General features: G+C 33.9%; 1 protein-coding gene and 1 pseudogene across 2 annotated transcripts; one reads left to right on the top strand and one right to left on the bottom strand.

Moving 5' to 3' along the window:
* Positions 1–7,063: 7,063 nt before the first annotated feature.
* Positions 7,064–9,370, top strand: LOC143616410 (auxin-responsive protein IAA8-like). Of its 2 annotated transcripts, XM_077089247.1 has the most exons (4): positions 7,064–7,504; positions 8,097–8,329; positions 8,718–8,856; positions 8,944–9,370. In XM_077089247.1, exons 2-4 carry the CDS (start codon positions 8,146–8,148, stop codon positions 9,002–9,004), a joined length of 384 nt encoding a protein of 127 aa, XP_076945362.1. In that variant the 5' UTR covers positions 7,064–7,504; positions 8,097–8,145; the 3' UTR covers positions 9,005–9,370. The 2 variants fall into 2 exon arrangements, with proteins under 2 accessions (XP_076945362.1, XP_076945361.1); XM_077089246.1 differs by lacking the exon at positions 7,064–7,504 and having other exon boundaries at positions 8,006–8,329.
* A 9-nt stretch (positions 9,371–9,379) lies between these two features.
* On the bottom strand, positions 9,380–10,955 carry LOC143616409 (anthocyanidin 3-O-glucosyltransferase 2 pseudogene; annotated as a pseudogene).
* Positions 10,956–17,747: the final 6,792 nt, after the last annotated feature.

Here is a 17,747-nt window from a genome sequence, read left to right on the forward strand (position 1 = left end):
AAACACCACTTGTGTAGATCATATTCAACAAGTTTATATGATCGTGTGATGATGCCCGTAAGTTGATAAATTTGAATAAGCCATTACATTACACGATTCGAGGTGGTTAATATGTGTTTATCGTATTAGCTGTCCAAGTATTGGTAGGATTAAGTTTACAATTATCAAATAAACATATACTACACCCTTTTCTGAAAATAAAAATAAAATAATAATAATAACTCACTTCGAACATTTAGAGAAAATGGACCCAAACGATCACAATATGTTTGAATCTCGTCTATGCCTCTGTACGGCTCGAGCAACCAACAATACCATCAACCGCAACCACCAACCTCATTGTTTGGCCATTGTAAGTAGTTAAGCACACGTATCCACCGACTTCAAGCCATATTATACCCAAGACCAACTCAACATTGTACGCTCCCACGGTACGCTCGATCAGTTCAAGATACCAAAAAATACAGATTAGTGTGTCCAGGTTTTGCATTAGTTAAAATTATAAGTATAACTACAAATATGGGTAAAACAATCTTAACCTTGAAAACGAGGCACTGAAAAAGTTCATTGAGGAATTCGGAGAATCTTTCAAACCTATATCAATTTGGGATATGTTCCGACATAGTTTAAAGTGGTTGGTAGTGCCCGAAATGCTTCAACATATAGTGTTTCAAAAAAGGAGGACGTCCAAAATAGAAAACTAGTGATTAAGATAGATCTGAATGAGAATACTAACGAAGTACTAAACAAACCACATTGTCCGATGCGAATGGCCAAGTAAAAGGTAAAACAAAGTAAAGAATACGCGTGACAAGATAAACTAGATAAAGTGTTGGCAAAGATGGAGAGTTTTAACACCACATACGAGAACGTCGTCAAAAAAGAAAAAGATGTCAGGTCGTTTCGGATCGGATCTTAATCAATCATGTCATAACTCACACAAAATTAATCGTGTTGACAAGCGAGTTAATGACGGGTTACTATGTTTAGAAAGATGACCGTTTGTTAAAGGCGGAATCAATAACAAACATACGGTTGCAGTGAATATTCAAAATACGAAGACACACGAATGATTCACTCAAAAGATTTCCATTTATATAACGTTAATCATACAAAAGGATAATCGATTAGGGTTTAGGAGGAATCCTAGGACAGCCGTCACACACAAAATATTCTCTTAATTAATGTGTCGGTATTATCCTCTCTGTATCTCGTGTCTCTCCTTGGCGGCGTGCCCTAATTATTCTATTTATAGGCCTGCCAACCTAGGACAGCTGTCATTCCTTCTAGAAACCCTATCCGATAGTACATATTCAATTTACATATTCAAAAATTATACTAAGTGTAAAACAAGTCTTCCGGGTAGGCTTTTCATTAAACTTCAGTCTCCGAGTACGCAGTGTACTCGGCCTTCCTTCAGACTTGGTAAACATAGAAGTGTACTCGGAATCAGTTTCCAGGTAGACTTTACTTAGAGATTATTTTACTAAGTAAAATATTCACCGAGTAGACTTCAATCTTCTTGGACTTATCAAACTTTGCTCGACAAATCCTTACGAGCAACCTTGTTCTTCTAAGATCCTGTTCGGCTCATTGTCAGTTAAACAACTTATTGATAAGGCGTACTCGGGAGTACATACCTTACTTGAGCAGAACCTTACTCGATATGACTTAGAGATATTCCATCAACTCATCAAGTATACTCGGACCATATTTATTAAAGAATACCTTGCCCGGTCTTCCAATTACTTGGCTTCTTGGACTTGGTTGACCAAATCTTACTCGGAAGAGTAAAATACTTGGTCTTGAAGAACAACCCTGCTTGACAAAGTGAACCTTACTCGGATATGCCAAATTAATGAACCTTACTCGGAAATCACTAAAAAGCATACCTTGCTCGGATATCCACTTAAGAAGATTATTTGAAGTAAACCGTGCCCGGAAGGAAAAATCTCGTACTCGGCTAAGTAAAAGATTACTCGAAGGTCCAAGGTGTACCCGGGTTCAATACTTAGCAGTTTCTGAGAAGGTTGAGAAGATTCCAATCTTCAATATTCTTCATTTAGGTCAAATCTTCTCATTTGGGTCAAACTCTTGACCCAACAAAAGAAAACTCCAATTTAAGGAATGTGCGAGTGGTCGAGAGAATTTAAGAGTATTAGCATTGAACGCCAAACACCTTAAAGAACCCGAAGTATAAGGTGTGGAAAACTTAAATGTGAAGAATCTCATACAATCCGGTTGTGGTTTGCGTACCTTATTTTTATTAAATATTGTTGTTATATATTTAAGTATGTTTATAGTAAACAATGTGTAATGTTTCTAAATTAATATTACTTAATTGTTTTAAACTAAGATTATAACATTATTTTTATTTAACAATTGACATGACGGCTTTCACACGTGTGAAAAGTAAAATCACGCTTCTTGTATGTGATTATATATATACGTAACTAATGTGACACTCGCGTGACACCTTCAACACACGTGTTGAATGTGGATCACATTCCACTGCCTTAATGTTTGAGTTATGTATTCCATTCTAAATAATATTAATCATATCTTACCCTTCATGCCTAAGCTTCATGACCATCAACCTGAATAAATTATCCAGTATGAATGATATAATTCACTTTTCACACTTTTTAAACCCAACATAAGATTTTAGAATACTTTTGGTGTTATTTTACTAAAAGGTAAAAAACAAAAAAGCAAATTATAGGGCTTGAAAAGATATAACTTTCGTCAAATAATGATACAATAAATTGTTCAGTTTATTATTGGGTTTAGCTTTACCCGTATATAAGCCGGACTAGCTAACAAGAACAACGTGAGTACAAAAGTGGTCCACAGACCGGACCAATTCGGTCAATGGCTAAAATCATTGAACTCAACCACCTTAAACGCCGTTATGTCCACCCTCAAATAGTCAAATGCATGGCGAACTAAATAGTATACAACAACTTTTTAATATTTAAATTATATATTACTAGTTTTTATCCCATGTATTACGGGGTTGTTTAATATTATTTGTTTTTAATATTTATATATTTTTTGAATTTTAATTTTATTTATCGTATTTAAGTTAAGAATATAATTATGGTTTGATGATAAAATGTTTCACAAATAAATGAGATGTTATAACCCGGTTTAAAAGCAATATGAGTTTGGTGAGACACAAGACACGTTTATTTTTTTACCATAAAATTGTTTTTTATTTATAATAATATATTTTAAAAAAATCATATACTAATTTTTAATATATCCATATTTTATATGATTTTTACATCAAATATTTGATGAGATTAAGTTTTAATTTAATGAGATGTTATAATCCGTTTATGGAATATATGGGTTTGGTAAGATCCAAACCCGTGAATTCGGGTCAAATGCATGAGAAGCCTTCATTTAAAAATCAAGCAAATCTGGTAATTCCAAAAAAGGGGGAGCGAAAACATCGCGACATCTAGGATTTTTGGGTTTTCGTTTATATATATTTAAGATAGATAGATTAAATATATTAAAATGCTACCAGCCTCTGCCTCTCCCGTTAACTCAATTTTAATTATATTATTATTTTCAATAGACAGAATCAACAGCCCCACGGGGACAAATTTTCGTGATCTACTCTTGTCTTTTTGTTGTTCCTTTTATAATAATAATAATAATAATAATAATAATAATAATAATAATGCGTTGGTGTTGGACTTGTGGAATTGTTAGGAGAGACATGGTGTTTTAAGTGACTCGGGTTCGATTAAGTACCTGGTATCTCCAAGTGACCTAGATTTTTGCCCTCATCATTTAGTTTCAACAACATCTGCTGATGATGGTAGCCAAACTGAATAGGCGACGACCTTTCAAAAAAATAACTTAACATGAAAGTCTAAATTTTTTTTATAATATCTCTGGTAGTACTCCTGGTAGTCTAACTGAGTAATGATCGGGACCATATTAGAGAAAATACAAAATTTTTAAAATTATATTTGTATGTGTATAAATAATTAATTTACTACAAAGGATGAAACTGATTTAACCTTTGGCGTGAATTTGTGAAGTAAAAAATATAAAGTCTGAAATAAGAACAATATAAAAACTTTAATGGCAAATGAACCAATAAATAAGATTTTAAAAAGAATTAAAGATATATAAATTTTGAAAACTTGCTCTAAACATTGGCTCGTTTGTCGGCTCAACCATTCCAGCCGAACTGTCATCTTATCAATACCGAAAACTAAAACCATATACCTAATAATGTGCGATATTTTTTGGTTCAATACCGATTGGTTACTGAAAATACCAAAACCGAATGATACTGATACCGAACACATATAAAAACGAATACAGATACCGACTTATCCAGTAAAAAGTTGCTAATGACATCAGTTTCAGATTAGGAGACCATTGGATGAAGTTAAAAATGTACAAATCTTATTTTTAGATATTTGAAGTACACGAAAATGATAATACGTGTAGAGGTTGCAGTGACCTGTCGGTGGCTATTGCATGGACCAACAAAAAGTGATGAAACTGTACTAGAAAAATAATTTGTTTGATGTCAGAAATAATTTCTACATAAATAATATTCACAGAGAAAAATGGACCCCCACTTCATGTGTTGTATTTTGGACTTTTGGTATGGTAGAAGTTGATTTTTTTTATATAATTATAATTTGTATAACCTAATAATATTATATTTCAATAAGTTATAACCCAACATCTATTGTATTGTTGTCATTTAAGGTGCAACAATTTCTTACACTACATGAAAACAATTAGATTATAGATTGATGAATATAGTTTGTTTGTGAAATGTGTCATTACAATTTACAAATACTAATGGTTTAATAAACAAGTTAACCCGAATAGGCAAGAAACAAGTTAGTTTAAAGATTTTTTAAGCTATGGAGTTATTTAGCTGAGTTCAACAGGTCAGTACCAATCAGTCAACATAGTTTTTAAAAAATTGAGTTTGCAATTCAAAATTAAAAGAGGTACTAGCGGCGCATCTTATTGCCAGTTTGTCTTATGTTTCAATGTAATTAGTGTTTTTTATATAGATTGAAAATAAAATTAAATCTTGAGACAGAAAATTAAGAAATTAGAGTATGTTTGTTTTCATTTTAAATTTTTTCTTTGGTTATTAATTTTCATTAGTGAATTTAACTTTCACTTGTGAAATGTTCAATATACAGCCACTTTTTGTTAACATCAAGTTTACTTATTTATTTATTTCATTTAGTAAGATGAGATGAAACAACCATTAGTTTGGTTTAATGGTAAAAGTGTATGACCTTTAATCTAATGTTTATGGGTACTATTGTACTAGTCTCACTTGAGACATGTGATAAAACAATTGAATAAAAATAAGTTATAAAAAAAAAGACAAGATGAAAAACCTAATAAATACCTAAAATTAATATTTTGTTCAAAATAAATTAGAGCTTACCAACTAACATTTAGGAAGATGAAATGGAATCCCAGAGCCATTAGTTTGGGATCTAGTGATAAAGCATATGTTCTTTAATAAAATAGTTATGAGTTCTAGTGTCACTTAAAAAAAGTTAGTAAAACAGTATAGTTGAGAAAAAAATTAGATTTTAATAAAAAGAAAAGAAATGGAAACCCAACAAAGAATTCAAAACAAAAAATGACATGATCAATTGGATAGGTTATAAAAACAACATTTTTTAATACCATATGTGAGACTTTAACTCAAGACGTCCATTTATAAATCTAGATGTTTAAACACAACCCCGCTGGTTGATAAACTTTTGTTGTTTTTATTTTACATAGAAAGTAACTTATATTTTACATATTCTAGTTTATAGACCATCAAAAAGTAATACTAAAACCACAACCTAATATAACTAAGATAAAAGATTGGATAATTTTTAATCAATCAAAGTTAATAATATAAAGATCACCGTTCATTCTTTCAATACAAAAATACTGACAATATTAAATTGAATGTTGTTAATTAACTGATAAATTGATAATAAAGCAACTGGTAACATAACTGTCTTTATCACATGTTTGGTTTCGTTGGTATTCTGTCCCTAAAAGACCAAAATGTTCAGCATAATCTCGTTACCATTATGGCATTATAATATTATATCAAAGTGTAATTGGTATTGGAACTTTGGAAGAAATAAATCAAACTCTTAATTTTGGATAATGAATTTAGCAAAATGTCCATGGGTGACTAGGATAATATCTCGTATTGCAATTTTCATCTATAAACATTGGTTATAGGAACACATCATAATTTGTATACCGGTATATTTACACATCATACAAATTATATTAAGTTAGACGGCCTATATAACTTTGGCAGAGTACATACGTGTTACCTTCGCCACATCATTTGAGTGGTATAAAGCAGACTTTCACATCACACAACCGTATAACTTTTGACATAATACATTGTTTTCAAATCAACCGGTTTCAATAAAGTTTTAAGAAACGTATAATTGCTCGTATAACACCTTTCTTTTTATTTTATATAGGCTTGTAGAACGTTTTTTTTGTCAGATCTAATAGATCATATGATTTGTATAGGGAAAAGCTTGATACCATGCAAGTATCGACCAACACTGATCCTAAATTTTATTATCTTGGTTTTCTTAAAAATTTGGTACCGTTATCGAAAATGCTCGGTTCGGGGCCATTACTGTAAGCACAAATTCAATAAATACTAGTACCGGTATTGATCCCGAGTTTCCCAATACCGATTTTATTAAAAGTTTAGTACTGGTACTTGATACTATTTGTTCATCCCTAAATACATAGAGGGTTATACAACGAATTTGGAATGATGAAAATATTATACGACAAGTATGATGTGTCGGTAGTATATTGAACTATTTAAAACCCTTTTTTTATTGTTAATTATGTGTTTAGTTATTATTAAATACAGGAGATCATAAAATCTTCAGACAGGTGACGAGGATTTACGGATTTTATCTAGTTTCCACCCATTAGTGAGTACGGTCTCACGCCGGTCAAAGAGTCGACCTAGAACATAGACCCAAAACTTCGAAAGAATAGGTTTACATGTGAGATTCTTTGCCGTTAAAAGAAAAAAAGATATCATAAATTCTTAACATTATTATTTAAAAATACAATACAATTAAAACTAATCCAAGTAATCAAATACAATAAGAAATACACTATATATAACATGTGAGCAAACATGATTGTATTCACACATTCTCCTCTAGCTACTTCTCATTCCGCTATTTCTTCCAAAACCTTAACTTTCACTTATTATGTCTATGCCACTTGAACATGATTATATAGGCTTATCAGAACCTTCTTCAACATCTAAATCTTCCATTAAGTCATCCCAAAGTGACAACCAGAATGCTCATAACCTCAAAGCCACCGAACTACGACTCGGCTTTCCTGGTTAAAGTCAAGATTTGGAAAACAGTTCATGCAAAAACAGTCCTACAAAGAACAATGTTGCAGGAGCTAAAAGAGGGTTTTCGGATACTAATAAGTAAGTATTCATCAAAGGAGATTTACAACTATTTTTTTTAATTTGCATTATAATATGGTTGTTTATTTGTTCATAGAAAGAATTAAGAGCTTATTTGGGTTAACTTTTTAAGAATTTCAAAAGATTATTAATGTTGTATGTAACAAAGATGAGTAGTGTTAAGTTATTAACTATTAAGTAACATTAAATTATTGCGAGAACACAATAACAAATTTGTCTTTATTGTTTAAAATTTTGTACTTTCTTACAAATTTTGTACATGCATAAAAAGCCATAAAAGATAATTTCTTCAATTTTTTTAGTTTTAAATTTTAACTGTTTACTAGCATTGTGCAAATCATATGTAGGTTATACATAAATGAAATTTGTTCTATCTTTTATTTTTAAAAATTTAATAGAGAGAAATAAATATTGCATTTTTATTATTTCAAAATTTTTAAGATTGAAAACATATATATACACTTTGTATATATTTTGTTTTTTTTTTTCGCAGTATTTAGTGTTATGCGTAGATCTCCTTTATATGTAAACCGCGTATTCAAACTTGTGTGAATTGTTCTAAGGAATGAACTTTGTTTGGGATGTTTAACAGGGCTCAAGTGGTAGGGTGGCCACCAATTCGATCTTTCCGAAAGAACATTATGGCCCCTAATTCGTCAAAAAATGGTGACGCGACCAAAGGTAAGTCGGTATGTGGAGGGTGCCTCCATGTGAAGGTTAGCATGGATGGTGCTCCATATTTAAGGAAGGTTGATCTCAAAAGCTGCAAAACCTACACCCAACTATCAACCGCACTCGAGAAGATGTTCAATTGCTTCACTCTTGGTACACTCTTGCTCATCATATTACTATGTGATACGGTTTATTCGAGACAAACGCAAATCTCACAAGAACACAAAATAAAGAAGAAAGGAAACCAAATAATTATTCTATGATTATGATTAAAAAGTTCAACGATCTTTAAAGAAAACAAAAAAAGTAGGAAACATAATTAAACTTCGAAATAAATTTATAATTAAAATAAAATAACTTGAAATCAAGAAATAAGATTCTTGATAATATTTGAAAAAGATTCATCCAAATCATTTTAGTCTTCATAACAGGTCGGCTTACGGGTCTTTTTTTTAGATCGGGCCTTTTGTGGTATTTGGGTTGTATCACTATGTCACTTAAATTCATCTTATTTTAATAGTTGACTTGTGTTTTGAATTAGGTCAATGTAGTTCTACTATAAGAGGGAAAGAAGGGTCAAGTGAAAATAACTTGAAAGATCTTTTACGTCGCGATGAATGTGTATTGACGTATGAAGACAAAGACGGTGATTGGATGCTTGTTGGTGATGTCCCATGGGAGTAAGTTGTTTGGTTGTAAGCAGATTATCAACTTATTATCAAGTACTTGTGTTAAAAGAGATTATTTTTGTCTTTTTGGTATTGCAGGATGTTTATAGACTCGTGCAAGCGGTTAAGAATCATGAAGGGTCGGAAGCAATCGGGCTAGGTATGTTATCTTGCTAATGTATGTTAATAATTGCACGTGTGCAAGAACCAACGTCAGTGGAGAAGTGCTAGAACCGTATAAAAGGAATCTGACGGTGACAAGGGTTGTTTAATATTTCTATTTCTTCGTTTTATTTTCGGTTTTAGTGGACGATTAAATCTATCTATCATGTGGGAAAAAAGCCATAACATGAAAGGAAACATGTTTAGATGTTTGGTTTTCCTGTTGTGTGCTAAATGTATATGGGTTGTTCTTCCATTCTTCTTTTTGTACTTAAAATGTCAATACTATTTCATAAGAATTGTAGTAGTGAACATATATGATCATCTAAGTACATTTTGCCAAGCTAAATGACTAGATATGACATCAAGTTCTAAGGTACCCCAACTCACTTACATTATGGAAAATTAAGATAATTCAGTCTAAACATTTGTTGTTCACCTTGTTACACGAACACTTGAAAAAGACACTTCAAAGTTCAAACTTAACTTAGTAAAAGACCAATTCAAGAGATTAGGTTTGTTAAAAAATCTTGAATAAGACATCCGAAAGACGCATATGACGAGCCACCCTCCAATGCCGCGGATCTACTCTTCACACTCATTGCTTTCACTTTCTTTATGACCTCATTATCCTCCATCACTCGTATTATCCCATTTTCTATCTCCTTAGCTGACACAACACCGATCGTATTTGCCTTAGGTGTAAATGTGTCCTTCCTAAAATCCAACTTTATATCCACTGCCAATCCTAGCTCCACCACCATCTCAAACGCATTCATCTGTTGCTCAGCGTACATTGGCCATGTTGTTGATGGTACGCCGAACCATATACTCTCCAACAACGAGTTCCACCCACAGTGGGACACGAACCCTCCCACTGCATGATGACCCAACACTGCCGTCTGTGGGGCCCACCCAATAACTTTCCCTATTCCACGTGTTCGCTCCATAAACCCTTCTGGAAGCACCACACTCGGATCCTCATACTCGCCAGGGACCCTTGATGTTTGATCTAATGGAGGTCGACGTAGGGACCACACGAATCGGTGACCACTCTGCTCTAATCCACGTGCTATTTCCTTCACTTGGACCTCATCAAAACAACCCACGCTCCCAAAACACAAAAACAAAACCGAGGAAAGCGGTTGACTATCCAACCACCTAATGACATCATTGTCAGACGATTTCCCAGTACCAGACCCACCTTCTAGGTTGAGTATAGGTCCCACCGAGTACACTGGTGGGACCATAGTGTCAGCAGATAACGACTCCATCGCGTGTGTTTCCAATTCCAAGAATGTGTTAACCATGATTGCTTTGACATCTCTAAGTTTCCTAACGGACCTCAAAACAAAATCCAAACCTTCTCTAGTCTGGACAAGACTCCAAAAGGCTTTGGTTGGCAATGGGTTGACAAAACTTGGAACCGTTGCAATAACGTCATCATTCATATCGTCACATAGTTTCTGAATGTAAAACTTAAATCCAAGAAAAGCGGCATTAGAAGTGAAGAACATGTAGGTTGGAAAATTAAACTCATTAGCCACATCTATCATGCATGTGCAAAACATGTCAATGACAAATCCAACGATCCGACCCGAACCCGGTTGACTAGTCATGTCAGCCACAACATTTCTAACATGTTTGCAATGACTAGGGATGAATTTACTAAATAAAGACATGGGAGATTTGGGGTCAAATGATATTTCATCTTGAGGGAGTTGAATGAAGGATATGTGATCCATGTTGTTCTTAGTCAATGAATCTATGTAGGTGGTGTTAGCCGGGTTAGAATTCGAGCCTGGAGGTTTGATTACAAGGACGGTTATTGTGAGACGTTGATCGCGATTCACGAGTAATTTTGCGATCTCGATGGAGGACATGATATGACCAAGTCCGGGGACAGGGATGAATATGAGATGTGCAACTCTAGTAACCATAATTCTTTTGGTACATTAATGGTTTCATTAGAGTCTTATATTCTGTTTATTACCATTACTTGTGGACACTACATGATACAAATTAAGTGATGTCATTTGCTGGCAAAAGTCACGAGAAAATTTATTCCCATAAGCCAAAAGGATCATTTTGTACATGACAATAATAAAGCCAAAAATTAACATTAATATACTTATAAACAAACATTAAAACGAATAATTCTACTTTTAAATGAGTCTACGTGTTTAACTTTAGTTCAACTTGAACATGACCTGTATATTATATGAGTTAGACGTGTCCATCCAAAACACGATATGCTTATAAATGTTTTATATTACCTTGGGACGCAAATTTCTAGCACAAACATGACACATAAATAATAACATTTTGGGATGACGTGTCTAAGTATCTAACCATTTAAACAAGTGGTCATGTTCGGGTGACTTGCTTGATTAAGCGGGTCATGTTCGAATTGACTTGTGTAACCTTGTTAGTTAAACGAATCGACCTACTAACCCGTCATGACCCGTTAACCCGTTTTTTTCACAACCACCAATCTGATTGAACCGATAGATGAGTTGTGAATATTTACTCACTCTTTTAATAACCCAGAACTAGAGGTGTACAAAATCGGTTTTAAACCCAAACCGAACCGGGGTCAAAACCGGTTCGATTTATAAACCGGTTTAGATGCAAGATAGGCCGACCTGATCCAGGTCGGTTCTCAAACCGGTTCGGTTTTAAAACCGGTTTGGTAGATCTTAAGGGGAACCAGTCCTGGAACTGGCGGTTTGGGTGAAACCAGTTTTAAACCCAAACCGGTTCGGTTTGCATAAAACCGGTCCCAAATTGGTTCTTTCGTACACCTCTACCCATAACGACATTAAACTAAACGCCTACGCCTACATATATGTCTATTAAAGTGTGATTGTGTGAATCATAATTTGGGCATCTTACCGTATTGGGCCAAGCTTAGAGGCTAGAGCCCAGTTCTAATGTACCCCATGCTAGAGGTGTTCAACAAAACCGGTTCCTGGAACCGAACCGGTGGACCCGAACCGGTTCCTACCCGTTTTTTGTAGGAACCGGACCCTATGTGATTCAACCCGATGATCCGTGACCGGTTCTTGCATTTCTGAGTGGGGGCGGGTAGGAAACGGAACCGAACCGGAACCGGTTCTGGAACCGAACCATCCGGAACCGGTTCCTAACCGGTTCTAGCCGTTGGATCGAATATAGCCGTTGGAAATCGTTTTTTTTGGCCGTTTTTTGACCGTTGGGGTCAAAAATAGCCGTTTTTTGGCTCCCCCAAGCACCCCACTACTAGTATAAATAGGTATTTGGTGTCATGGGTTCATCACAACACTCAAAACGCAAACCCGAACGCAAAAAAATACAAAAAAAACGCTATTACAACGTTTTGAGTTCTCTAATCTCTTGTTTTCTCTTCTTCTATATTCATATTTGTTGTTATGGCTGCCTCACAATCATCGGTTGGTCAAGGTTCCAACGCCGAACCAAGTTTCGTTCGTATTGTATCTCATAATCGTAATCAAGAGATTTGGTGCAATTGGGATTTGGTTGAATTGAGTGACCATTCATTGAAGGCTCGGTGCAAGTTTTGTGGATTTATTTAAACCCACTTTCGAATTCAAATTTGAAGAAACACATCGAAAAACCGTATTGCAAGATGTTGAAAAAGAACGTCGATTCGCAACAAACGCAAATGGATAGTGAAGGCGGAATATTTACATACCAAATTGATCGAGTTCAAGATCGTATGGCGAAGTTTGTGATTCAAGAAGCTTTGCCGTTTAGCCACTTCGACAACCCTCGCTTAACCGCCATGATTCGAGATACGCTTCAACCACAATACACTCACGTAAGTTGTCATACTCTTAAACGTTATTGTTTAAAATTGTGGAAGAAGGCCAAAGAGGTACTAATTGCATATTTTGAAAATATAAATACGGGAATAAACTTAACTAGTGATGTTTGGTCGGCTCCACATGGTCTACCCGAATCTTATCTTTGTGTCACCGCTCATTGGGTAGACCCGTCATCGTGGGAAATGATGAAACGCACCATTGCTTTCGAACTCTTTGAGTATCCACATACGGGAGATAATTTGTTTGAAATTTTAGATTATGTTATAAAAACTTATAAACTAGAAAATAAAATATTTTCAATGGCATTTGATAACGCGTCGAATAATAATTAAAATTAAAATATACGCCGATTTGCAATGGTGTATTTTTTCACTCAAGGTGTGTTGCACATATCATTAATTTAATCGTGCAAGACGGACTTGCTTCGGATGAGGTTACATCGGTTATAAACGATTTTAGACTAATGATACATGAAGTTTTTAAGAAAAGTAAAAAAAGACAAATGGAATATAGAAAATTTTGTAAAGATACGGGAAGAAAAGCTTTGGGAGCTAATTGGGATGTACCTCATCGATGGAATTCCACTTGCATAATGTTTCAAAGTGCTTTGAAACAAAGAGAAACTTTACAAATGTTTCATTCTAGTCTTGCCGAGAATGATTTGGCAATCCCCTTTTCAAATGAGAAATGGGAAATTATCAATGACTTATCGACTTTTCTTGAAGTTTTTAAAACATCAACTACGAAACTATCGGGAACGTATTATCCAACAAGTCCCTTGGTTCTTTCGGAGTTATTTTTAATCGTTAACAATCTTAAAGAATTTGAAAATAAAAGTCCAATGTTTTCAAACATCATATTACCAATGATGTTTAAATTAAAAAAATACTTTCTTGAATTGCCACCGGTTTTTACTTGCGCCGCCGCTTTAAACCCAATGTTAAATGTTACGGGGGTTGAATGTGTGATAGACGAAATTTTTTCAGCCTTAGATATGCATGAAGTTGACCCAAACTTTTCAACAGAGGCAAAAAATGATTTTAACTTGAATTTTAAATTTATGTATGACTTTTATTTAAATAAATATGGGTCAAACATACACTTGCCTATGCTGGGGGGGTCTTCATCAAGTTCAAGTGCTACTAGAGTACGAGATCCCATGATTAGCCTTATGAACACCGTTCGCAACGTAACGGCTAAAAAACAAAGGGGTAACACCCCTTCAAGCGAACTAGGAAGGTATAGTGCAAATGATTACTCTACCGGTTTATCCGAAGAGGAATATGGCACTTTTGATGTTTTGGCTTGGTGGAAGGTAAAGAAAACCGAGTTTCCGATTCTTGCCACCATGGCCCGTGATTTACTAACCGTCCAAGCTTCTACGGTAGCTTCGGAATCCGTTTTTTCTCTTAGTGACAGGGTAATATCGGTGAGAAGAACAAGACTAAATTCGGAGTCGGTGGAGATGTGCATTTGCTTAAAGGATCACTTTGACTCAATCGATCGTATTCAACACGTAACTACTCTCGAAGATGAAACACCACTTGATGTTCGAGTGCACGACGAACAAGAAGGCATTTCTACAAGTAATTTCGAGGAAGAAGTCGCCGCTCAATAATTACGACGAACAAGAAGGCTTTTCTAGAAATAATATGTCACAACTTTATATTTATAAGTTTAATGTTCCCACTGATGAGTATTCCTCATCAGTTAATTGTTTATTTTTATGTTAATTGTTTTTTTTATTTTTCATGTTATACAAATACGAATCGTAGTTTAGAATCCAAATCGCAAACGAAAAACGAAAAAAAAAAAAAAAAAATTACACTATAACCGGTTGGAACCGGTTACGGTACAGGAACCGGTTTAGGAACCGGTAAGAACCGGTTAGATAGGTTAGGGGTCCGAGGGTGGGAGAACCGGTTCGGTTCCCTAACCGGTTCGAGCCTGGAATCGGTTTAAAAGGGGGTTTTGAATATAGGAACCGGTTAGGAACCGGTTCCGGTTCCTAGTCCCAAACCGTTTTGAACATGCCTACCCCATGCATGCTTCAACCGACCCATTTATGCAACATTTATCCCAAGGTATAGTTTTTCATATATTTGTTAGTTTATGACTTTATGCAATTTTAATTATTTTGTTTATTTAGGCTTTGTACGTGGCAGTTAGTTCCCATCATATCTTCCTTTTTCATTCCTATATGTATTAGATTAATCGATGAATGAAGGCAGATGATATGATGATGAATTTTGTGTTAAGTTTTCTCAAATGAGTTTGAGTAAAATTGATGCTCCATTAATTCAAGTTTGGCAATTTGAATGGTGATCTTTGAAAACTAATTACAAGTTTAGGTGGTGGATTCTGCATCCTAAGCGCGTGTTAGGCTATCCTGTGGTTTAATCGAGTAGTATTTTATGTATCTCGGGTGACATGTAGTCTATCCGTTTTAATTATCATTTCAATTTTCTGTTCGTTATCAGTGATTTCCTATCAAAGGGCTAGAGGATACTGCCCTTGGTTAAGGGCGGCGTCAGAGGTCTTGGTTGGGGCCTGATAGGGTTTTTTTTTTCTTAATATGGTTTTGTTTTCATTTTTATAGATGTGTGTGTTATTTTGGGTTCATAGCTTATATCACAAGCATTAGTTGGGGCCTGATTGGTGTTTTTTTTTTTCTTATATGGTTTTGTTTTCATTTTTATAGATGTGTGTTATTTTGGGTTCATAGCTTGTATCACATGCATTAATGATTTATAAACTACTTATTTTTATGTAATTTTAAATTATTTGATTTTAGTAGTGTGGTATAATAATAAATATATTTAACCTTTTAATTTAAACAAAAAATAAATTATATTTTTTACATTGTTTTTATTTCTCTTATGCAATACTTAAATTTATATAACACTATATCATCGACAAATTATTTTCTTTAAAAAGTTAATTAAAATTGTATGATTAGTCTATCTTGAAAGAATATATGAGGGTGTTTATAGGGTTGAAAAATTAGTGTAAATCTAATGTAACAAGTTGTTTGAATGTGTTCACGATTGTTTTTACTTTTTAGGTTGTTAAGTCGTAAAGGGTCAACATATTTCAATACAAAAATTGAATAATAATAATAATAACTAGTGATTAACCGACCGCGTTGCGGTGGGACAACTAGTATAACACCATCGTTAAAACCTGAGCGTTACAGCGGTGAGTCGACGCGAATTTGAACATTATCGGTTAGGCTCGTTATACTATAGACACCGTTGGTAAAAAATATGAGTTAAAACCCAAGAAATAAACTGCTCAAGTTAACGTATAAAAATGTTAACATATATCAAAATAAAATATTCAACGTTTATATGGTCGGCAAAACCCAGGAAAGTATATAACCCAGGCGTTGTCAGTCCCGAGCATTGAAGCGGTAAGTCGACATAAATTCGGTTGGCTTCCATTAATTTCGTTACGATACTAGAGCTAAAAAACGGTGAACATATAAAAATTGAGGTGAAACAATAGGGTGTCGTGTTTCGGTAAATTCAAACGTTGGGAAAACCCCTCGCGTTGTCAGTCCTAGACGTCGAGGCTGTGAGTACACGCGAAATTAAAACTCGGGTTTTCGTCACGTTCGTTGCCGTGTCGAAATTAAAACTATAAAAAATAAAATTGGCTTTCAGTCAGTTTCCATTATGTTCGTTATTGTACCGAAAATAAGAAAACAAAATGCGAAGAGTAATAAGGTGCCGCCAAGTGGCCCAATCGGCACTTAGCGGCACCAAAGTCTCTAATTATTATTATTATTATTATTATTATTATTATTATTATATAATAAATAAAACATGCAATAATTTACATGAATCCACTCAAACCACTCCGAAGCAGGACAATACAAGCTAAAGCGTCTAATAATTTTTCTGAAGATGGTCGGTGGACTTAATGGCCCAAAGTGGTTCATTGTATTACACACCTTTAATCAATATATCACAAGGGCCCATTAATAAGAAAAAAAAAAGTAAAAAGTATTAAATATATTTTATTTTTTGTTTTTTATTAATATTTGTAATGACTAATAATTTTGTAATACCAACATCACCCTAATAATAATTAGTTGAGTCATAACTTTTACTATATTCTAGTGTGGACGTATTGGTAAAGTATGAAGTTGTTATTAATCAATACCAGTGGCTGTATTTTCCAGCAAACTGGTACCGTCTAAAAAAACCCTACCACACGGGCTTTATCAACCCGATCCCGTTGCCCACTAGTCGTTTAACAATGCTAACATTACCCTTTAACAGTAATAATTTAGAAATAAAATATATCTAAATTAATTATTTTTACTTTATATATTCAAACACATTTTTCACATTAAAAACCCACCTCATGAACCATAATATGTGACATTTACTTTAAGGTTTACTGAAGTCATCTCATTGAAACAAATTAAATTCTTTTATTATTTTCAAATCTATACTTTCATAATAACTTATTAACTTATAGCAAAACACCATAAGAATATATCCATTGAGAGATTGAAAGGACAAACATAGTAAGACATGTATAATTCAAATGAGTTCTAGACACTTCCACATAATAAGCATGTTATTGACAGCAAGGATCCCACAAGGACAACATTATATTCCTTTCTATCTTCAAACCTCTATTATCAAACTTTTTATTTGAATAATGATGCAATAATCTAGCATACTTGGCTTGACCTAGTAACTTTTTATTTTTACATGTAACGTATATTATAGTTTTTCGACTAACAGACTTTTAAAGTTACTTTACAAGGATCGATTTAGACCTAATACACCCATAAAACAAATTTGTACGTACATAATGATTCAAAAAATAAAAAAAATGTATCGAATCCTTCTAAATGGCTATTATGCGTCGTATTCATTTTCGTAGTCATAATTATCT

The sequence above is a fragment of the Bidens hawaiensis genome, unplaced genomic scaffold, assembly GCF_021521415.1.
Source record: "Bidens hawaiensis isolate Kalapana, Puna unplaced genomic scaffold, B.hawaiensis_p1.1 tig00047129_1, whole genome shotgun sequence".
Taxonomy (NCBI): domain Eukaryota; kingdom Viridiplantae; phylum Streptophyta; class Magnoliopsida; order Asterales; family Asteraceae; genus Bidens; species Bidens hawaiensis.